The sequence below is a fragment of the Anolis sagrei genome, chromosome X (genome assembly GCF_037176765.1).
Source record: "Anolis sagrei isolate rAnoSag1 chromosome X, rAnoSag1.mat, whole genome shotgun sequence".
Lineage (NCBI taxonomy): Eukaryota > Metazoa > Chordata > Lepidosauria > Squamata > Dactyloidae > Anolis > Anolis sagrei.
The window spans coordinates 30,472,887-30,496,322 of NC_090034.1; the positions used below are offsets into that span (position 1 = coordinate 30,472,887).

General features: G+C 48.7%; 2 protein-coding genes across 15 annotated transcripts in view; one reads left to right on the forward strand and one right to left on the reverse strand.

The window, feature by feature from the left end:
• HECTD4 (HECT domain E3 ubiquitin protein ligase 4) overlaps positions 1 to 6,031 on the forward strand; it is a 129,600-nt gene extending 123,569 nt beyond the window's left edge. For all 10 annotated transcript variants that reach the window (XM_060786086.2, XM_060786085.2, XM_060786078.2 and 7 more), the window contains exons 72-76: positions 754 to 975; positions 1,371 to 1,537; positions 1,732 to 1,927; positions 2,834 to 3,056; positions 3,270 to 6,031. In XM_060786086.2, coding sequence (XP_060642069.2) covers positions 754 to 975; positions 1,371 to 1,537; positions 1,732 to 1,927; positions 2,834 to 3,056; positions 3,270 to 3,406 — 945 coding nt within the window. In that variant the 3' untranslated portion in view covers positions 3,407 to 6,031. The remainder of the gene's footprint in view (positions 1 to 753; positions 976 to 1,370; positions 1,538 to 1,731; positions 1,928 to 2,833; positions 3,057 to 3,269) is intronic.
• A 1,058-nt stretch (positions 6,032 to 7,089) lies between these two features.
• Positions 7,090 to 21,318, reverse strand: TRAFD1 (TRAF-type zinc finger domain containing 1). 5 transcript variants are annotated; one of them, XM_060786076.2, is made up of 13 exons: positions 21,212 to 21,318; positions 20,605 to 20,663; positions 15,542 to 15,598; positions 13,176 to 13,311; positions 12,565 to 12,618; positions 11,768 to 12,158; positions 11,169 to 11,408; positions 10,781 to 10,848; positions 9,900 to 10,112; positions 9,648 to 9,780; positions 8,559 to 8,859; positions 8,275 to 8,329; positions 7,090 to 7,846 (listed from the first exon to the last, which is right to left on the reverse strand). In XM_060786076.2, the coding sequence occupies exons 3-13, from the start codon at positions 15,589 to 15,591 to the stop codon at positions 7,748 to 7,750; spliced, it is 1,740 nt and encodes a 579-aa protein (XP_060642059.2). In that variant the 5' UTR covers positions 15,592 to 15,598; positions 20,605 to 20,663; positions 21,212 to 21,318; the 3' UTR covers positions 7,090 to 7,747. The 5 variants fall into 5 exon arrangements, with proteins under 5 accessions (XP_060642059.2, XP_060642057.2, XP_060642058.2 ...); XM_060786074.2 differs by having other exon boundaries at positions 8,559 to 8,889; XM_060786075.2 differs by having other exon boundaries at positions 11,169 to 11,411.
• Positions 21,319 to 23,436: the final 2,118 nt, after the last annotated feature.

The window sequence follows — 23,436 nt, forward strand, 5'->3', positions numbered from 1 at the left end:
AATCACAAAAGGTTTATTTACAATAAGAAATAACTGCATTTCTTAATAATCAAGAACTGGGTCTGAACTACTGTAAGGTTTCAGGAGAGGGAAAAACTCAATCACTACATCTCTCCTGATACACAAGCAGAGAGAGATCTCAAACACACAGAGCACATACTCTCCATACTGAAGTGTATGAAGGCAGAAATCAGATTCAAAAAGCTTGCAGTAGAAAAATATCCACTCCAAACAACCAATCAGAAAGCAGAAAAAGAGAGGAGAGACACAGGAGACATAGGGGAAGGGAAACTGTCAGATTATTCTATTGCTAACTAACTTGTCATTGAGGACTTGAGATTTGGGCAATGGGGTTGAATTTCAACAAGAACTACATTTCTATATAGGAAAGTGAGGTCCTAGCTATCTTACGATCTCTCTCTCTCTGGAGACTTTGAATACAAAGAGGCATGTCGCTGAGAAGTGTCAGTCTAACAAACAGGAAAGAGAGAGGGAAGGAGACAGACAGAGGGTAGTGAGGGAAGGGATTTCCCTGCCAGCTAACTCATCTGCCTATCTGCTCCCTTGATGAGGGCTATAAACGTGCAGGATGTGGTTGTGTTCCAACACATGGCACCTATGGGACGCAGGATTCACTTGCTTGTGGTCGTTGGGTCCCTGCATTGCTTGGTTGGGAGGCTGCAAGGGACAGATTTCACATCCAAATAGTCCTGGGACAGATTCCATCTTCCTAACACTGCCCCTCTTCATCAGGGCAAGTATATCCTGACCCCCAGCCCCATCAGTTATGGGGAGGAGCAGCTGCTGCACTTCTTTGGGCAGTTGCTGGGCATCGCCATCCGGGCAGATGTCCCCCTACCCCTGGACCTCCTGCCCTCCTTTTGGAAGACCTTGGTTGGAGAAGCCCTGGACCCAGACCTCGACCTTCAGGAGGCAGATGTCCTGACCTACAACTATGTCAAGAAATTTGAAAATGTAAGTCCGCCTGCCCTCTTGCTGTTTTGCTTGTGGGCCCCACGGTTTGCTGGAGGGCTCCGCAAATGAGGTCTTCTCCATCCAAGCCCTGCTTTGGGGGCATCCAAAAGAAACCAAGGCAGACTTAATCATGAGGTTAACAGTGGCTCTCAACCTGTGGGTCCCCAGGTGTTTTGGCCTACAACTCCTAGAAATCCCAGCCATGTTACCAGTTGTTAGGATTTCTTGGAGCTGAAGGTCAAAACAGGTTCAGAACCACTATGTTGAGAGTAAGCAGCCCATTGCTGAATCCATACATTATGAAGCCTCAGAAGCCTCATGCACGCAGCAGTTGCCTGGGAAGGGCTCGCCAAGCCCAAGCTGGTGGAAGTCATAGCATTCTGGTGTTGCCCTAGCTCAACGACGAGGCAGAGCTGGAGGCGCTGTGTGCGGAAATCGCTTCCCAGCATCTGGCCATGGAAAGCCCCGACTGCCCCAACAAGCCCAGCTGCAAGTTCACCTACCTGACCATGACAGGCGAAGAGGTGGAGCTGTGTGCCCGGGGCAGGCACATCCCGGTCGTGTAAGTAGCCGCACTGGACCTTTGGGCATTACACACAATGGGTAAACAATGCTCAGCCACAGGCATTGACCATTGATGCATTTGGGGTGGCATCATGGACCCTTCCACCACACTGAAGCAATGTTGGATCTCCCAAACTGAAGCAAAGAGCTCCTCTGGGGTCCCTGAAGGCCTCTTTGGTTCTTTCCCTTCAGGTGGGAGAACAAGGATGTCTATGCCAGCGCTATCCGGAACCTGAGGCTGCGAGAGCTTCAGACACCAGAGTGCGCAATGGCCGTGCGGGCCGGCCTGGGCTCCATCATCCCTCTGCAGCTCCTGACCATGCTGACTCCCTTGGAGATGGAGCTGCGGACCTGTGGGCTCCCCTTCATCAACCTGGAGTTTCTCAAGGTAATCTTGGCACTTTCCATGCTGTGCCACTGGGGTCTCAACCCACCTTGAAACCAGTAAGGATGAGAGTTCCTTGTCTGATGCCCTGGAAGCACAGGCAGCCGCTCTCTCTTCCACAGGACAGTGTTTAGCAATGAACACTGAAGCAGGGATGGATGAACAATACAATTTACAGTAGCAGAGGAGGTAACCCCACCCAAAAGTAAAAGGAAGGTCTGTGTGGCTTGAAGTACAGAAAATGGCTGGGGAACTGTGGTCTTCTTAGATGGCTTTGGACTGCATTGTGCATAATGGTTACAAGGCTCATCAATTGGGAGCCCCTCCCCCAAGCAACAATATAGTAATATATAATACTAATATTTTGCTATGCTAATAATATTATAATTTAATACAATTTAATACAATATAAAACTAATAATTACAATATAATAATTGTGTATTATATATTACATGTAATATTACTAATATTGCAGTATAGTACAATATAGTAATATATAGTACTAATATTGTTCTATGTTAATAATATAATATATTGTATGTACATATAATATTGATCATGATATTGTAATGCAATATAATTATATAATTATATATTGTATATTACATGCAATATTACTAATATTGCAGTATAGTGGTATAGTACAATATAATAATATAGAATACTAATGTTGTGCTATGCTAATAATATAATATGTATCTTGTAAGCCGCTCTGAGCCCCCTTCAGGGTGAGAAGGATGGGATATAAATGTCATAAATAAGTAAGTTGTAGCCCCAAAATATCTGGAGGGACACAGTTCCTCTTCCCCTCCACTTATGGTGTAGTTGCTGGGCTTAAGAACACGCGCACCCTTCATGATCTACCTGGACACCTTCTGCATTATTTTTATCTCTCCTGCTGCACATAGGCCCATACCATGTACCAAGTGGGGCTGATGGAGACTGATCAGCACATTGAGTTCTTCTGGGGGGCTCTGGAGATGTTCACCCAGGAGGAGCTCTGCAAGTTCATCAAGTTTGCCTGCAACCAGGAGCGCATCCCCTTCACCTGCCCCTGCAAGGACGGAGGGCCGGACACCGCCCACGTCCCGCCATACCCCATGAAGATCGCGCCTCCAGATGGCACCGCAGGTAGAGTGGCCTTGGAAGAGTGGGAGGGGAGGATTGGGAAGAATGGGGTGGGCCACTTGAGAGGGGGCTATGGCTGGGATCCTTTTCAAAACCGGACGGCGGAGAGGTTGGGGAGGCAGGATGAAGGGCTGCCTCAAAGACCCTGAGGCCCAGTAAGCCTCTGTTTCTGACTGAGCTGATTCAGAGTGCCTGCCTTCCTGTACTCCTCCCCAGGGTCGCCCGACTCCCGCTACATCCGCGTGGAGACCTGCATGTTCATGATCAAACTCCCCCAGTACACCTCCCTCGACATCATGCTGGAGAAGCTCCGGTACGCCATCCACTATCGGGAGGATCCCCTCAGCGGCTGAGCCGCCATCCCGCAAGACACTGCAAGGGACCCCTTGGGGGCAGCCCTCCTGCGAAGCAGCCCCTGACCGACAGACTGACCGACGAACCACAGGGAATGCCTTGGGGTGGGCCTGAGGCCAGCGCCCAAGACGCCTCCTTCGTCCCTCCAACCCTTTGCTTCCTTTGCCGGAAGACCTCCTGCGTCATATTTGTGGACTTTTGTGGTGGATGGGTTGTCTTTGCTGCCTTGTTTGTGAAATCTTTGTAGGATGAGTTTAGTACACAGACTGATGTTCACAAACCTTGAGATCCTTACGTTTCTTTCAACATTTGGTGAGCACTCATTGTTGCACAGTAAGGAAACGACGAGGCCTTCATTTCTGAGTGCAAAAAACAAAAAACCACGAGGCCACAAGAATTGGCTCTGGCTGTTTCTGCCTGTCCCCGCAAAGGAATCCTCCCTGGGGCAAATCCCTTTCTATGCAGGGTTGTGGGATAACTTCACAACTTTTCACATGTACAGCTTGGGTGACAAGGAACCCGCCCATTCATTTTCACACGTTTGGTACACACAAATCATTCTTCAAAACACATGCAGTCATTTGCCTAAAATCAAACAAGTCGGTCACTTGGCCTTTTGCAAACAAATGCGCCAGTGGGAAGTTGGTACCCCCCCCCCTTTTTTTTTTTTTTTTTGGACTCAGAAATGACCACTTGGAGATTGTGACAAGGTTGGCATCCAGAAAGGAGTGGGGAGAAGACACAAACTGTTGGATTCGGGTTTTTTCCTTCTTCCTTGGTAGAGGGTCCCTTTGGCCTGTCTCTTGGGTGGCCTTCCTTTGGTTCCGATGGGGTTTTGGGAGGGGAGGAGGAAAGCTGCCCCCTCTCATGTCGGAGAGACACGTCAAGCACGCACATTTCCCCCTTGACTAACGCAGTGACGGTTTCTGGGGTTCAGGGTTGCCCTGCGAGCCGTCTCCCGGAAGGGCCTCAGCTTGGCTTGGTGCTATCCATGAGTTTAAGTGCCAGCTCTTAGTTCTGAGCTTGGTTTTCCTGTTTTCTGCCCCCTGACAACCTCGCGCACCTTTCCGAGCTGTAACCCCAGGCGGGGACTGGAGGTGGGGGGCAAGCGGGAGAGCTGTATCTAGTGTACATTACTGTGAATACGGGGAATGATTTGGGTCGCATGAGGTGTGGCTGGAGCTTGTGAGGGGCGAGTGAGACTGCAAGGAAAGCGAGTGACTTTGTAGCGTTAGCTTCTAGTGTGGAACAGACCCAACTTCCATGGGCAGAAAAGAAGGGAAACTTGCACCTCCCTAGGCAGCATTTTCAACCCCCGTGTCTTGCCCCGATGAAAGACTTTTGAGTTCAAGACAGACAAACCTTGTATGGTGCATTTCCAGGCGCCTGAGAGAAACCCAGAATTGCCTAAGAATTGCCCGGTTTGTTTCTTCCGGAGGGGACTTCTCCTGCTGTCAAATACCTCACAGGCCTTTTGGTTGCCACGTCGCCAGCTGTGTGTCCCTGAAGAAGACACCAACGCTGTGGCCGCTGCCCCTGCTGCTCCCCACTCCTCCCCAAAGCGTATGTGCTGTCCAGTGACTTGATGTATATTTATGCTCATTATATATGGTTGCATTGAAGGCGAGGATGGTGTTCTTCCTGGTTGGCCCCCCACCCCACCCAGGATCGACACAAAAGGGAAACCTCTTGTGCCCAGATTGTATGGTGGGCTCCTTTGGGAAGAGCAGGCCGGGCCGAAGGAGGTGGTTAAGTGGGGACTGGAATGGCACAGTTGGGGAAATCATGTCTTTCTAATGCTGCCTGAAAGCCAGCAAACTGAGCACCTCTTGCTAGATACACTGGGGTTGCAAATCATCTTTCTTTTCACTTGAATATTCATTCCGAATGTAAAGCTGTCCTTCCAAAATGGCAAAGAACCTGGACACAGAAGTCTCTTGGGGTTTACGCTTGGGTTGGGCATCTCTTGGGGTATTTATTACGCTGTTCACCTGTTTCAAAGTGCTCTTGGTCTGGTGTCAAACATCCAGGCAGAAGGGAGGCCTCCTTCCTTGGCTGTGGGGCCCTTCGCACTTGGCCCGGGAGCAGAGCCAGGCTAGTCTCCTCCAAGCTGCGCAAAACACTGCTTGGGGCAAGGATCAGCCAACCAGCTGCCTGCTGTCTGGCTCACTTGGGGATACGTTGAATGCACTGTACTTTTTCATTTGTATTTACTTACCGCAAATGTGTAAATATTTTGTACAAAAGGGAAAAGCGAGCCAAAGGCGGCCCTTCCCCGAGGGAGGGGGAGAGGGACTCCAAAGGGTCTCCTGCCGAGGCAGACCCCCCGCCAAGCTGACAAAAAGCGTGTGACGTCGTATGCCATAATTTTTGTTAATTTATTCTTCACTTCTCTCACCTCAATTTGACCACATCTTTCCCCGTAGAACAGTGATCCTGTCTCAATTATATAACAAAATGGAAGGAAAATAACCCAAACAACAGAAAAAGCCTCCCCTTAGCTTCCTTCTGTAAACCCACCATAGTGCTTTGCCCTTGGAATTAACACTGCAAGGTTGGTTGCCACTTGTTTTTAAGAACTCTTTGGCTTTTCTTGTATTTAATAAATGCTTACTTTTGGTGGACGTGTCCTGAACGCAGCTTTGTTTGTGGCCTCAATGGCCGAAGCTGGGAAGTTGCAGAGCCCTGCTCTTGGAAGCAGGCAGAGGGATAACAAATCCACATTTCTGAATTGGTGCAGACCCACCTACCTCTTTTGTTCACACCAGGAATTTAATGCCCGTACTGCTTTTGTGTCTGGAGGAAGCAAACCCAACCAAATGGTGAGGTCAAATGTTGACAAATAGGCCATCCCTTTTGAGTATCAGGCCTAAAAACTCCTTGCATTAGAAGCAGTTGCTTCCACAGGGCCAAACCTCAGCATTATCAGGACATTCTGGTACTGGGACTTTGAGCTCCTGTGAAATTGGCAGTGTTTCCTTGTTAGCGTCTTTTGCTTTGAACTCTCAAGCCCCTTCTACACTGCCATAGAATCAGAGTTATCAAATCCAGATTATCTGCTTTGAACTGGATTATATGAGTCTATGCTGCCATATAATCCAGTTCAAAGCAGATTATCTGGATTTTATATAATAGTGTAGAAGGGGCCTCAGTGTCTAGTATACTGTACTGGAGTTATTCCTCTCAAGGACGTATTTGGTCAGTGAGCTGATTTGCAGATTGAAGGAGAGTGAAAAGTGGAAGAAGGCTTTGGAGTCACATCCTAATGGTCAAGATCCTCTGTCATCTCAATTTAAAGATCCACACTGTGAGGAGCCTTAACAGCCAGAACATTCCTGCCATCTTTTGAACTGAATTGGTGACTGCATCCTTTCAAATCCTGACTTACGGTGAACTGAAGGCAAACCTATTGTATTGTTTTTGGGGGGGCAAGATTTGCTCTGAGGGGGTTTGCCTTGTCCAAGTGTGCCTTGTCCAAGCGCCTCCCCCATCGGTTTTAATGAATGAGGAGGGACTGAAACCCTCTCTCCCAGGCCCTTAGTCCATCCTCAAGCCACACTACAGGTCAGGCAGAATCTGAGTGTTGTGTGTCTGGCGGGGCGGGGCGGGGCGGGGCGGGGCGGGGCGGGAGGGGGGGGCTAACATTACAAATACCACGCTTCACCGCAGAGACACAAAAACAAACAGACAGAAACCAAGTTTATTAGGAGAAATTGAAAATAATCTTCAGAACAGAACAAATAGTGAGGTGAAAAAGAACAGCGGCTTCCTTGGTCCTGCACCATGAAGCCTCTCGGCCTCGAAGGTATCTAAAACTGGGCACTTTGGGTATTGCAGACCATGGCATTTGCACGCAGAAGTGCCACAAAAGGGGATGGCACCTGCCCAACAGTCCCCTCCCCACTGCCTCTGTGGCCGCAAACACACTGAAGAACAAAGACAAAACGAGAGGGCTGAAAAGAGAAGAAAGAGACTGGGCCCCCACCAAAGTGGGGGCAACCTTTGGGAATCAAACATGGCTGGATTTCCCGGAGGACAGAGGAGATGGCTCATGGGGACCCAACTCCGGGAGAAGAAAGCATAACATCCCCAAGATCGGTTAAGCAGGGCAAAAAGGTTGCTTCACCCCTACACACAAACTTGCCCCGAAGGCCCTAGACATTCAGAAAAGAAGGTGCCAAAGGACCCCGGGGCCACCACGTCTTGTGGAGGTGGCACAACATGCCTCCTGCCTCCCACCCCCCACCCCCCAGGAAAGGAAACATTGCGCCCACCAGCGCTGTTCAGGGCCTGGCGCTGGGCAAAACGCAGAAAAGACCACCAGGCAGCTTCTCTGCTGCTTACTCATCCTCCAGACAGTCCTCCTCCTCCTCCTCCTCCTCCTCCTCCTCCTCTTCCTCCTCCTCTTCAGCCTTGGCCTCAGCAGCCCAGGGGTCTTCCTGTGGAGAAGAGAGAGTAGGGCCGGGGGCATCAAGCAGGGCAGGGTGAGAAGGTGGGTTACGGGCACCTTGTGGGGAGGAGCAGGGAGAGAGCAAGCCTGCCTCAAGGAAGAGCTAGCCCCTTTAGAGCAGCATGCAAAGGGAAGTCTTGGAACCCGGGGTCTCTTGAAGACCAGCTCCAGCTGAATACAACAGAGAGGCAGCCTACTAGGGACAGACCTCAAACACTGCATTGAAATTTATCTCCTCTTGATAGGAGGCAAAAGAGAAAGGGAGGGATCCTTGATGTGGCCACAGACACCCCGGGAGGAACAAGGGTCTCATTATGGGGACCATGCGTTTGTACAATGAGGAATCCAGCTTCTCTTGGCAACAAATACCTATTATCTCAGGAAAGGACTGTCTTTGGGGGGCAACGGGCCACATACCTCGGGCTCGTAATCGGTAGGCCTAGTGGGGCTCCTGCCACCTTCGTTTCTCAGGCTGTTGGAAAAGGCAGTGAGGGTGGGGGGACAAAAAAAAAAACACTGAGCAAGCTGGAACGTGAAACCTCTTTTCCAAATTAAAACAGGCGTGGAGAAAGTGCGCCCAAATAGCGCAGGGCTTAGGACTGTATCCCGCATGGGAAGGGGGCCCACCTTCCCTCCGGCAGAAACTGAATCCGCCACCAGCCAGAACCCAGGAAAATGTGAGGTGACCTGGAAAGCCTCACCTGGTCCGGGTTGGAGCAGTCTCACGAAAGCTTGACTTGTAGTTGCTGAGCGAGAAGTGGAGGGGAGAGCAGGTGGGCAGGAGAGCAGCTGGAGGCTCGCTTGGGCACCAGCTTGCACTTGGCTCACTCCCCCGGGGCTTTTCTCCCAAAGGGGGCCCAAAAGGATTCCCATAACAGCTCTCATGGGAGGCCAGCTGCATGCGCCGGGCAGTCACCAAGTTGTTTCGGGAGGGGCCCCCTTGGTACGGCTGGGGGCGCTTGTGGGGCCGGAACTCCTCAAAGCACGGAGGCAGAATTGCCCCTGAAGGAGGTGGAAAGAGGGAGTCAGGAGCTACAGGACACAGAAAGGAAACAGGTCAACACCACCAAACAAATTTGCTGAGAGCCTGGAAAAGTGACCTTTGGAGATTACACCTCCCACAATCCCCAGCCAGCAGGACCAAGGGCCAAGCTTCTTGAGCTCCACCTATGATCATGACGGGCATCCTCTTAATGGCAAATGCATTCTGCCTGCCTGTTGAGAGTTTGGTATTCCCTTTCATTCTCCACAATGAGAACCTTCTCCTGCAACAATGCCATTCTGCGACTGCTGGAGAAGGTCTGGGAGAACTGGGAAACAGGGAACAGAATGATGACCCTTCCAGAGGACCCCCAGAACCCTCAGTGGATGATGTCATCGTTTTGCACCTGGCAAAAGGGCCACAGCCAGACAAGCCTCCCATTACCAAACGATTCCATTTAATCTTCACTGGGCTCCAGCCACAGAATGGCTGTGAACATCTCCTCCCACCTCCCTGATGGCACAATGGGTTAAACCCTTGTGCTGGCAGGAGTGCTGACTGAAAGGTCAGTGGTTTGAATCCAGGGAGTGCCGGTTGAGCTCCCTCTGTCAGCTCCAGCTTCCATGCAGGGACACAAAAGAAGCCTCCTACAAGGATGGTAAAACATCAAACATCTGGGCTTCCCCTGGGCAACGTCCTTGCAAACGGCTAACTGCCTCACATCAGAAGCAACCTGCAGTTTCTCAAGTCACTCCTGACATGAAAAAAAACTTCTCAGGCTGAAAGCCAGTCTGTCTCTTGACCCTACCTTGGTTATGGACACGTCTCCGGGGCAGCTCCGGTGACTCGCTTTCCTCCCTATTCTCCCTGGCTGGGCTCCCTTGCAGGGCCGGCATCCGTCTCATTGAGGAGGCAGTGGCAGGGCGCAGGTCACACTGGTCCTGTGTTAGAGAGGGAGAGAGAGAGAGAGAGTGTTCAGCCATTTGAAGGTGCTGGGATCAGATGAGAAGAGGTCCCTGACCAGCCCAAGGCAGCCCTCCCTCCCTCCCGCTCTCCCTACCTGGTGGTGGAAGAGGATTTCTTCTTCCAGCTGAGCGCCACAGAATTCGCAAGGAATTAGGAGGCTGTCCTGCAGGAAGGTGGGCCTCTCTCCGCTGCCCATGGCCTGGTTGCTCTGCAGCTGTTCCCACAGGTCGTGAAGGCGGTCCGATTGGGGGGTAAAAGAACCCCCCTTGCTGTAGGAGGCCAATGCACTGGTGGGACTGCATCCTGTCTGCATTTGGGGTGGAGGGGGGGAGAGAAAAGGGTCATTCATTCCTTCTACTACGTAAGGCTCTGACAGCCAGAAGGAAGCCTTTCAATTACAGCCCTCCCCACTTTTTAGATCACATCAACACCAGCAAACAGCATCATGTGAAGCTGAGAAGAGACCGAGTCTTGATTTTTCCCAGGGCTCGTTCAGTTTGGCATTGTTTGTTTAGAACAACACTGAGGCAAAGTCCAGTCCAGCAACCTCTCGAAGGTCACACTTTGCCCAGCTCTGGCTTAGGAAAATGCCTTCCCCGCCTGTTCTGCCTCAAAGCTCAAGGCAACCCAACCCAAATGTTCTGGTGAATTGTTTTATTTTCAATGATATGCCTAACATCCCTAAAGGCACCAGATCTGTCTGACCTGGAAAGCTAAACCAGGCCAGTCCTGGCTAATTCTTGAAAGGGGGACCATCAAGAAATACCAGGTGCTGAATATGTCTGGCCTAGAAAACCCTATGAAATCCATGGGTTGACAGGTGCCTTTTAAAGCGGACATTGGCTTCCCAAGCCTTGCCTTCAGCACACTTCAACTCTGCCATCCTAAAAGAGGGCTACAGGCACCCTCAGTCCTCAAGGTTGCCAGTTTTCCCCTTCTAACAGCCTGGAAGGAACACATGGCAATAGGCCCAACCTGGTGCAGAATGAGCACTTCTTCTGGGTACAGTTCCTCGCAGAATTCGCACGGCAGGAGGGCCTCAGCTGCAAGGCAAAGAGAGACACAGCGATGCTGCAGCCAGCTAGTTAATGACCAAGCATTTCCAAGATAAAGAGCACCAAAAAGCCACTTACTGTATTGTCGAAGGCTTTCATGGCCAGAATCACTGGGTTGTTGTAGTTATTTTGGGCTATATGGCCATGTTCTAGAAGCATTCTCTCCTGATGTTTTGCCTGCATCTATGGCAAGCATCCCCACAAACTCTGAGGATGCTTGCCATAGATGCAGGTGAAAGGTCAGGAGAGAATGCTTCTAGAACATGGCCATATAGCCCAAAAAACCTACAACAACCCAAGCCACTTACTTTTGGGCTGCTCCGGTTCCTGTGCCTCCTGAGGGAAGGGATTGGGCTCCTCGACGAGGCTCTCCACGGCTCTGGTTTTGCTGGGACAGATATTCGCCCAGAGATCACTTTGGACCGCAGTGGCAGCGCTGTGCACATGGGAGCTGTGCTCCTGCTGCAAGCTGAGAGCCAACATGTAATCCAAGTCGCACTCCGGTGGCTGGCCAAAGGCTATGGGGGCTGCCGCCTTTGCCACGTGAGCTGCTAGAGGCAAAACACAAGGGACCTTTTGAATTTGACAGAAGATTCTGGAGCTGTACTGCGCATGCGCAGAAGTAATACCATTAGTGCGTATTCACAGCTGACCACGCAAGGAAATGTGACTTAACCCGGTTTTGCATGGCAGAGTCGGGATTTGAGCCCCAGCCTCCCAATGCATTATACCATATGAGCTCAAGATATGACCAAGCCATAGGCTTGAATGCTGCTTTATCAATCTCTCCAAACACCCTTAACTGTGGTTAAAGTGAATATTACCATCCACTTTGGCCAGGTTTAACCAGAATGTACATCCCCAACCGCTGTCCTAAAAAGACCCCAATCTCTGCACAAGGTTTTACCTTGGCTTGGATCTGCTGGGCTCCTGGCAAACTCCCTGGGCAGCTGCTCTCGTGAGAGGCAACTGTACATCTGCCCATCAGGAAGCTGGTGGCTCGCCCTTGGCACAGCTTCGGTGGCATGGACAGGGTGGAAGATGTTCCGGATGGCCTGGATGTTGTGCGCATCCGCCTCGGCCCCGAAAAAGGGCTTGGGCTGGCTGGCTGCCGCCTCAGCCATCTTGTCGCAGTCCTCGGGGTGCTCCCTCAGGTCCTTCAGCATGATGTTGCGGCGGCAGCGGCGGCAGCGCTCAGTGCGGGCCCCACAGTAGTCCTCATGCTCCTGGAGCCGGTTGAAGGCCAGCTCAATGTCACAGTGCTGGCACGTCACCGAGCGCAAGGGGCATTCGGAAGCCTAGGGTGAGAGGGCAAAGACAGGGGCTCGGTTTGTCAGCTTTGTACTTGAACTGATCCAGGAGATTGAAATCCGGATAAACTACTATTTCCAGACCGCCCCAGCCAGCATGACTGCAGGATTCAAAAGCCTGGGACAACCTTGGAACCCAACCTGGCTTCCCAGGATGCCAACCCTACCCTTTGGGTTTGCCCTAATGCGGCTCCCTTTGGCCCATGATACCACTGATACCCTTGGGCTGAGAGTGGCTTCCTAATCAAGTCTCCCTGCCAGGCAAAGAACACAATCGCTCACCTAGCCACAGTGAGTTCTTTGGGAAGACTGGCCATTCAGCCACATCCCCTGCCCTCCTTCTCCCACCCAGGACCCACCCCAATAAAAGCCCACCAACAATCTGCCAACTAACCGCATGCTCCTTTAAATGACCCCGGTCCATCTTCATGCTGCATTTGCAGTAAACCTAGAAAACAAGATGTCAGAGAAGAGAATCGGGCTTTCAAGCCACCTGCCGGAGAGCAAAACTCGAGAAATGTGTCTTTTAGAATTATTTAGAGAGAGAATCAGCCAAGGAGATGAAGACGTTTGCCAACATAGCTTTGTTGCGGTGAGATTGAGAATAATAGCAAAATTTTGGAAGGGGAAAAGAGAGCAACTTACAATGGACCGGAAAGAAAAACTATTAGACCATATCCAAATGGCCAAGCTGACAAATGGTATTTGGAGAGGAAACAATGAGGAGTTTGCTACAAAATGGAGACTGGCGTTTGGATATTTGGAAAGGGAGGACCCCCAAGGGGGGGGGTTGATTAAAATAGATATAAGGGTAGGTTTTAATAGGTATACGATTCATGCAGTAGTGTCGGAAGTCATAAGGTGTGGGGAAGGGTGTGATGAGAGGTTATGTACAGTTTCTGTCAGTTACTGTACTATTTGTACGTGATTTTTGCTTTTTGTTTGTCATTCGCACGCAATCAAATGTCAATTACAGAAAGAAAAGTAGAAAAGAAGCAGTCTCACCTGTGTGTGCTCCTTCTCATGGTGTTTCTTCAGCTCTGATTTGGGGAACGGCTCCTTGCAAGTAGGGCAGATCCCAATGTTCCTGCTGCAATGGATCTCATGGATGGTGAAGTTGGCGTCCGGGATCTCCTTTTTGCTGGAAGAGGGGGACAGGGCTTGGGCAATGGAAACATGGCTTTGCAAGGGGGAACATTCTGGGGATAGGTCAAAAGCGGGGAAAGCATCTGGGAAGTCAGCCCTAACTTTTGACCCTTCCTGGTAGAAACCTAGAAATCCCTTCCATGACACACAAGGTGACTCATGAAACAGTGACACCAGGGAAATTGTCTGATCAACCCGTTTGGGTATTCCTTCATTCAAATGGTTTTAGGTTTATTTTACTGAGAGTTTCAATGGTTGTATTGTTTGTTTTTAATGGCGTTCTTTGCCGTCAAGGATCGTTTCGCAAGTGGGATAAAAGGTAAACACTGGGTTGTTGTAGGCTTTTCGGGCCATATGGCCATATTCTAGAAGCATTCTCTCCTGGCGTTTCGCCTGCATCTATGGCAGGCATCCTCACAACCTCTGAGGATGCTTGGCTTAGATACAGGTGAAACGTCAGGATGAATGCTTCTAGAACATGGCCATATAGCCCACAAAAACCTACAACAACCCAGTGATTCCAGCCATGAAAGCCTTCGACAATAAAATGTAAACAAACAATTGAGTTGGCTTTCAGTTTATATCATCCCTGATGAATAGGATAACTGCTTTCTAACCACATTTGGGGACAACATTATCTGATCCACAAGGAATAATATACGCTCATTGACTAAATCCAGAAAGAATTGAAGTGAATGTCAGGAAACCATGCAAGACATAGTGATACAATGCTTGACTCTCTCAATCCCAAATTCATTTTGCTGTACTTCAGAGGGGCATCGTTTTGCTTGGGAAACAAGTACAACTTCTTAAATAACATGCAGGTGGGTCAAAACTTTTGCCTCCTGTGTCATAAACAATGTTATGAATGAACATATTACAGCAGAAGTCATTCAAGTCATTGAATCTGAAACAATGTAGGTTGTCTTTCAGAGGTCCAAACAGGTAAAAGATTAAATGACTTGAATTACATTAAAACAGCTTTGAAATCATGGGTCACAAAGCCAAATCCTGAACTTTCCCAAAATGGTTTGGATGCCTGGGATAAATGATGACACCAATGTGTCCAAATTGATGGTGACTATGTTGAAGGGTAGTTTTGCGTAGAAGGCAGTTCAGGCTATGAACTGTAGCAACTTCTGCTGTTATAGGTTCATTCATAACATTTTAATGACAGAGGAGACAAACCTTTTTGACCACTCTCATAATAATTTTTAAAACTCAGCCTCATTACTTGCCTCTTCTACACGGCCAGATCATTCAGGTTATCAAAGCGGAAAATCCACATTATCTGATTTGAACAGGATTGTCTGAAGCCCCTTCTACACCGTCCTTATATCCCAGGATTTGATCCCAGATCATCTGTTTATCCCAGATTATATGGCTGTGGAGACTCATATAATCCAGTTCAAAGCAGATCCTAGGATATGAGGACAGTGTAGAAGGGGCCTTTGTCTACACTGCCACAGAATGCAGTTCAAAGCAGATTATGTTGATTTTTTACAAGTATAGAAGGATTCAAAACTACCCTCATCCCTTCTATAACCTGTGGATAGTTCAAATATATTTCCCCAACTGACCTGAAAGCTGGGATTGCGCAAAAGGCGATGGGGTCTGTCTACCAAAAAGCATGCCACTTCTCAGTGCTGGCAACAAGCTTGAAGTGGGGCTTGAACAGGCACGGGCAAACTTTGGCCCTCCAGGTGTTTTGGACTTCAAAAAATAGAGAGCAATTCCTAACAGCCTACTGGACTTGAAGTCCAAAACACCTGAGGGGCCAAAGTTTGCCCATGCCTAGGCTGGAACCAGGGACTAAAAAGTGGCAAGTGACTTTGGAACAAGTTCATTTAACCTTTGACAACATGGGTGGCAGGAAACGTCCTCCCAAAAGAAAAATGGGGGACACAGGCACTTCATTGTCTTAATGAGTTAAAAATTGCAGTGTCATCCTACTTGGGTTTGTTTGTTTTTTTCACAGGAAATTTTCAAGGCTATTGTTCTCTTTACACTTCCTTAAAAAAATAAAATGAGCAGTACCCAAAAGTGCCAGGAAAAGGGGCTGATGGGGCCACCCGGCTCCTGGTTAATGCTACCTCTCAAACAAGACAAAGAACTGGCAGAAGCCGGGGTCCAAGTGCCTTGGCTCTCCTTGGCTAGGCTGGTCCTGGAATGGCCAGAGACCTGGCCACGCAGAAAGACCAGTTTCACCCACTTGGGTGCCTTACCAGTTGCCGCAGAGCTTGGTTTCCGACCCGCCTTCTCTCACGGCTGCCATCGCCCCGCTGTCCGGGAAACAGAGAAGAGGAGCCCAGTCACTTTCTGTTTTGCTTTGCTGCTGCCGGCTGGCCAACTGACTCTCTCCCTTCCCTCTGCGCGGCCTTGGCCCCCCTTTCTTCCACCCCCACAAGCCCAAAGAGGAGGCCCAGGTGAGCCAGTGCTCTCCTAGCAGCACCCACAGCCCCTTAATCCCCCCAAAGCCCACAGGCTTAGGCCTAGGATCAGGTTGCCTGGCAATGAGGACAGTTGCCAAGGAGGGGGAAAAGTGACACCTGAAGCATCCAAGACGCCCCAGATAGGGAGCCAAAAAGTTGCACATCTTCCCCATCTTCAACTGTTCGATTAGACTTATGCCTTCAACTATTCTATACATTCACCCAACTCTTCTCGCCTTTGCCTTCGTCAACTATTCTATTTAACAGGGTGTTGTGTGGTTTCCAAGCTGTGTGGCCAATGTGTCCTAGCTGCTTTTCTCCTTGACCTTTTGCCTGCCTTCAGAGCATCCTCTGAAGGTGGTATTAGCCACAGAGGCAGGTGAAACATAAAAAGGAGAAAATGCTGTTAGGCTTCACAACCTCTGAGGACGCCTGCCATAGATGTGGGTGAAACGTCAGGAGATAATGCTTCTGGAACATGGCCAGACAGCCTGGAACACTCACAGCAACCCAGCGGTTCCAGCCATGAAAGCCTACGACAACATGCTGTTAGAATATATTGGCCATACAGCCCGGAAACCACACAACACTCCAGTGCTTTCAGCCATGAAAACCTTGGACAATATATTGTTCTATTAAATCTCCACCTCCAACTATTCCAATCTTTTTGTCAACTGTTCTGTTCTATGAGACCTTGACCATCTTCAACTATCTGATTAGCCCTTCACCTTTTTCAACTATTCTATTACATCTTCACCTGCTGTCAGATCTTCTCCTTCTTCAACTGCTCTCAGATTTTGCCTTCCTCAACTATTCTATTAAATCGTCACCTCCAACTATTCTCATCTTTGCCTTCCTCAACTGCTCTGTTTCATTAGACCAGATATGGGTAAAGTCAGGCCCTCCTCTCTCACACCATGCTATCCTTCCTTCCTTCCTTCCTTCCTTCCTTCCTTCCTTCCTTCTCTTTTTCCTTCCTCCTTCCATTCTTCCCCTTCTTCCTTGCCTCCCTCTTTCTCCTATCCTTCCTTCCCTTCCACCCTTTCGTCCTTCCTTCCTTCCCTCTTTCCTCCCTCTTTCTCTCTCTCCCTTTCTCTTTCCTTCTTTCCTTCCCTTTTGTCTTCTTTACCTTCTCCCTCCCCTGCCCCCATTCTCTTCCACCCTTCCTTCCTTTCATCCTTCTCTTCCTCCCTTTCTTTCTTCTTTCCTTCCTTCCTCCTTCCAACCTTGTCTTCCTTCCCTCCCTCCTTCTCCTTCCCTCCTTCCTTCCTTCCCACTTTCTCCTTCCTTTCTTCCCTTTTGTCTTCTCCCTTCTTTCTTCCCTCCCTCCTTCCCTCCTACCCTTACGTCCTTCCTTCCCTCTTTCCTCCCTCCTTCCCTCTCTTCCTTTCTCCTTCCTTCCTTCCCTTTTGTCTTTCCATCCTTCTCCCTTCCCTCTTTCTATTCTCTTCCACCCTTCCTTCCTTTCATTCTTCTCTTCCCCCCTTTCTTCTTCCTTCCATCCTTCCCTCCCTCTTTCTCCTTCCCTCCTTCCCACTCTTTCTCCTTCCTTTCTTCCCTTTTGTCTTTCCTCCCTTCTTTCTTTCTTCCCTCCCTCCTTCCCTTCCACCCTTACATTCTTCCTTCCTTCCCACCTTTCTCCCTCCTTCCCTCTCTCCTTCCTTCCTTTCCTTTCACCTTTCCATCCTCCCTTCCCTCCTCTTCCACCCTTCCTTTCATAATTCCCTTCCTTCCTTCCTTCCTTCCCTCCTTTTCTTCTTCCTTTCTTCCCTTTTGTCTTTCTTTCCTTCTCTTTCTTCCCTCCTTCTCTTCCACCCTTTCATCCTTCCTTCCTTCATGGCAGGGGGTTGGACTGGATAGCCCTTGGGGGTCTCTTCAAACTCTAGGATTCTATATCAGGAGTAGGCAATTCAGGGTTTAATAGATACACTTTTTCTCTCCCATCCACCATCTCATCCTGACCAAGGCTAACCCTTTTGGGATCCAAATGTTTCCCGCCTTTCCTTCACTTTCTGCATCCAAAAGAGAAGAGGAAAGAGGGGAGGAAAGGGTAGGGAGGGACGGTGGCCAATGGGCGCCCGGGGAAGCAAGTAAGGGGTCTTGGGGAGAAACCCCTCCCTCCCAGCCCACCCAACCCGCTCCAGCCCACTACGAGACCCCCAAGTTAGAAAGTTTGCCCATGCCTGAATTAGACCTTCACCTTATTCAATTATTCTATTAGATCTTCGCCTTCAACTATTTATTATATCTTTTTCCATCTTCACCTTCCATCAAATCTTCACTTCTTCAACTATTCTATTAGACTGTCAAGCTTTAATTATTATTATTTTATTTTTAAATTAAGTTTTTATTAAGTGAATTCCCGACAAACAGAATATGAGGGGGAAAAACATTTAAAGATAATCGAATGCAATGACATTTAGGAAGTTTTGTATCCACCATTCCTAGATGTTATTAATTTCTTTTGTTTAGATCTTAAACGTTTACATATCCCTTTATCGTATTAACATTTACTGCTACATTTCTAAGTAGACGATAATACAAAATAGAGAAAAACAAAATAAAACTCCTGTATTATTCCCCCCCATCACCAACCTTCCCGACCACATTTTCCACTATCTTGTTATCTTTAGCCCTGTGCACCATTCTCTTACTTTCATGATAATATTTGTATTGGATTTATCCGTTTTTACCCAGGGCCCTTCCAGACAGGCCCTTTATCCCAGGATCTGATCCCAGGTTTTCTGTTTATCCCAGATTATTATCTGGCAGTGCAGACTCATATAATCCAGTTTAAAGCAGAAATTCTGGGATCATGATCCTGGGATATAGGGCCTGTCTGGAAGGGGCCCTGGTCTGTATATATTGTCCATTTGTTTTTGATTGCTTCTATTTTCTCCTGCTTCGTGACACTTGTCATAATTTGGAATTGTACCTGTTCATATAGGTAATTGTTCCAGTTCTCCAATGTCCACTTTTTCTCATCTTTCCACCCCCCACCCCCTCCCCCAATGCCTCAAGCTCTGAGGAATACCTGGAAAAGAATTCCACTGGAGCATTGCAGTATACCAAAATACCTGGGAGTCACTCTGGACCATGCTTTGATTTACAAGAAGCACTGCTTGACTATCAAGCAAAAAGTAGGTGCCAGAAATAATATCATACGAACACTGACTGGCACAACCTAGGGATCACAGTCAGACACAGTGAAGGCATCTGCCCTTGCACTTGGCTACTCTGCTGCTGAGTACACTAGGAATTATACTACTTCGCCGGCATTGCACCATCTGATATCTGCCAGGAAGTAGCAGCCAGTAATGAAAGGACATCTCCAGCCCATCGTTTGGATATCAGCCAGCATGCCAATGTCTTTAATCAAGAAACAGCTTCCTAAGATCTGCAGAGATACTCACAGGACCACCTCAGCAAACAAGAGTCCAAAAGTGGCAGGCTAAAACCCAAAACCTCAATCTGTGGCTGAGATCAGATAAGAAACTCCCTCCTGGGCACACAGAAGACTGGGGGTCCTTCCACACAACCCTATATCCCATAATATCAAGGCAGAAAATCCCACAATATCTGCTTTGAACTGGGTTATCAGAGTCCATACTCAGATAATGTCGGACTTCCTGCCTTGATATTCTGGGATATAGGGCTGTGTGGAAGGGCCTTAGGTGACTTGGAAGTCACTGAACAGGCTGTGATCTGGCTCCACGAGATGCAGAGTCAATCTTATGAAATGGGGCCATAAAGTGGAGTACACAACATGCGAGTGTGGAGAAGAGCAAACAACAGACCAATACAGCCCTTATATCCCAGGATCAATCCCAGGTTTTCTGTTTATTCCAAATTATTATCTGGCAGTGCAGACTCACGTAATTCAGTGTAAATTAAAGCAGAAAACCTGGGATCACATCCTGGGATATAGGGCCTGTCCCTGGAAGGGCCCTGAGCCCCGCCACATGCACAACGGAGGACCTCCTTACAGTGATAGCAGAGGCATCCCAGCTTCAAAGGAAATGTAGTATCATGCCAAGTTTTTTTTAACTTTAATTGCTTTAAAGGTATTTTTATGTTTTTGATGTTATTGCTTGTTGTGTTATTTATTGCTGTTCTCTGTTTAACGTGGCACTGAATGGCTGCCAAAACTGGAAGCTGCTCTGAGTCCCACTCGGGGAGAGATAGAGCAGGGTAGAAATATGGTAAATAAATAAATGATGTGTTGTCGAATGCTTTCAGGGCCAAATTCACTGGGTTGCTGAGTTTTCCGGGCTCTCTGGCCATGTTCCAGAAGCATTCTCTCCTGACCTCAGAGGTTGTGAGGTTTGTTGGAAACATGGCAAGTGGAGTTTATATATCTGTGGAATGTCCAGGGTGGGAGAAAGAACTCTTGTCTGTTGGAGGCAAGTGTGAATGTTGCCATTAGCCACCTTGATTAGCACTGAAGGGCCTTGCAGCTTTGAAGTCTGGCTGCTTCCTGCATGGAACATGGCCATACAGGCTGGAAAACTCACAGCAACCCAAAATAAATTATGTAATATTGAATTTCCAAACTGGAAACCACTCTGCATCCCCTTCTGGATGAGATAGAGCGGGGTAGAAATGCAGTAAATAAATGAATAAATTATATATTATATATTACATCCAGCCAATTCTTTTTTGATGTTGTCAGTTTCCAACGGTAACATCTTTTGTAAGGGTTGTGAGACAGGTCTGGGCCGACTTCAGCCCTCCAGGTGTTTTGGACTACAACTCCCAAAATTCATACCGTCTGTTAGGAATTATGGGAGTTGTAGTCCAAAACCCCTGGAGGGTCAAAGTTCGCCCAGACCTGCAAACCTTTGAGTCCGACTTACCTGAACAGACCCTGCGGATAAGGAGGAAGCCAGGCTGGGTGTGGATGGGCCCACGGCTCCTGGGGAGGAAAGCAGACAAAACCAATGTCACTTTTCCCCCCACAATTAGAATCATTGGAGTGCTAATTGTGCCTGATACCTCCCATTGAAAGGCTTGCCTTCTACCTCCCCTAACGGACATTGGTGCTAAAAGCCACCCTGAGTCCCTTTGTGGGAGAGAGGGCGGGCTAGAAATAAATACTTTATTATTATAATACATTAGAAAATTTTATATTTGTTATAATAAATTATAAAACAGGCCTGGGCCAACTTCAGCTCTCCTTCCAGGTGTTTTGGACTTCAACTCCCACAATTCCTTGCAGCCTACTGGCTGTTAGGAATTGTGGGAGTTGAAGTCCAAAACACGTGGAGGGAGAGCCAAAGTTGGCCCAGGCCTGTGCTAAAACGTGTATTTGTTGACAGCTTTTTATCCTTGTGAACCAGCCAATGGGAGCAGGGCTCTCTTTGGGCTTGCCTACCTCGCAGGGCTGGTTTGGCTCCTCCTCACAGCCCTGCGAGGTAGACCAGCAGGCCCAAGCTAGGCCTGAAGCGCCTTCCCACGCAGTACCTTCTCCTTTCCCCGAGGGGGCGCCTCCCCTCAAGAACGGCCGGGACCGTTGGCGCCCGCCTGGCCCGTCCTCCCGCCCACTGGCCGCTTCAGAGCGGCGCAAGCCAGGCTCCAGCGCCCGGCCCCGCCCCTTGCTTGCTTCCCCGCGCGCCCATTGGCCGCCGCCTCTCCTCAACCGCCGCCCACGCCTCCCCATTGGGCCGTCGCCAGCCCCGCCCTCCGCGCGCCCATTGGCCGCCGCCTCTCCTCAACCGCCGCCCGCGCCTCCCCATTGGGCCGTCTCCAGCTCCGCTCTCCGCCCGCTTCCCCGCGCCCCGCCCTTTTCAAGTGAAAGCCCTCGCTCGAGGAACAACCGGCCTGCCAATCGGCCTCCTTACTGCGCATGCGCGGCCCCGCCAACCGCCTTCCTCGCTTTCCCCTCCCTAGGAACATCTTATCTACTTCCATCGCCCTACTTGAAAAGCGTCTCCTATTAAACAAGAATATAACATTACCCGTTTTTTGTGGTAACTGAGTGGATAGCACAGATGGCTGTGTAATTCTAGATGCCTCTTACATGATTCGACAAAGGAACAGGGATTTAGAATGATTGCAATCATTATTTTGTGCTGATTCATCTCAGCAATTAGTTGGATTGCCCTGATTTGTTTTGTAATGGCTGTTTTTCAAAATGGCCCATTTCAAGATGCTTTATATCCATTTTTGGTCTTACTGGTTAGGATTGAAGTATTTGGGCTGTAATTTGTATGGCATTAATATGTTGGGTCCCGTGAGGGAGAAAAGTGGGATATAAATAAAGAATGTGAATTCTTCATGACATAAAGAATATAGAAATAATGGTGTGATTGTTGCCACTGACCAGCTTGATTACCATTGAGTGGCCTTGCAGTTTCAAAGCTGGACTGTTTCCCGCCAGGAAGAATCCTTGGTTGGTTGACCAGGGACCACTTTGACCAAGGCCCTCATGAGCAGGGACCACTTTGACCAGGGTCCACTTGATGAGAAACCACATTGACCAGGGCCCTCTTCAGCAGGGACCACTTTGAGGAAGGACCGCTTTGACCAGGGACCACTTGATCAGTCGAACTAGACTTTAGGGGGGGTCAACTCCAAGAAGAGATGAGCCTTAGTTTCCCTGCGTGGTCTGCTGTGAATACACACATATGGTAATATCCCCTGTGCGCGTGCAGCACAGCTTCGGAATCTTCTGTTAAATTTGAAAGAAATGGCGGTTGGCCCCGCCCACACTCCCCTCGAGCACATATATAGCCCGTGGGCTGGCTAACCGCCTCAGTTCTCTTCATCCGCGTTAACAGCGAGCTCAAAATCTTCTGTAGAGAACAATTTTGACTAAATCTGTATCTGACGACAAAACTACTTCTAGATTTCAACTTAAATTTCAACTTAAATCAGCGTAGACGCTTTAATTAGAACAGTGTCTCAAACTAAAGGCTTTAAGCATTGCTCCACTTGCCAGGGAAACTTCCCTGATATGACGCACACTCTCTGTGCATTGCATGTTTGGGGGAAGGACATTTGTCGCAAACTTGTGCTATTTGCCAATCCTTTACCCCCCAAACGAGAAAAAATAGAGAAATCCGCCTTAAAGCGGTGTTGTATGAGCGGGCACTCCTCCCTCCAACGCCAAGGGGACAAAATGGCGACCAAAACCCAGCCGAGAAAATAGACTTACCTGCATTGGAGACCGCATCCAAGGCATTGAAGAAGACTAAGAAAACTAAAAATATAGAGAAGGCTAAAGGTTCCATTAAGCAGCCTAAGAGAGCCATACTGATCGAACCGGGGATGAGGCAGAGTCAGCCTCCCCTTGCAACTGAGCCCATTTCCCAGCCGGGATCGGCTGCGACATGGCCGATGCATCCTCAAACAGGCAACAAAGAGAGCTAGGCTGGGAAACCTGGCCTACATATGAAGACTTACTAAGATCAGAAAGAGGAACATTTGAGTTAAGAGAAGAAAAAGAGATTAAAGAAATTTTCACTACCCTATCGTGGTTGAACTATAGACAAATTCTAGATTGCTATAAAATTGATAAAGAATCAAATTTTGGAACTAAAGAGGGATTCTGGGATACCATTATGAGGACAAACAATAAAATAATAACAAAAATTTACAAAAAATTATTAGAATGGACAACGGAAACAGAACAAATAAAAGAATCAATGATTAAATGGGCACAAAACATAGGCCATCAAATTCGTTTA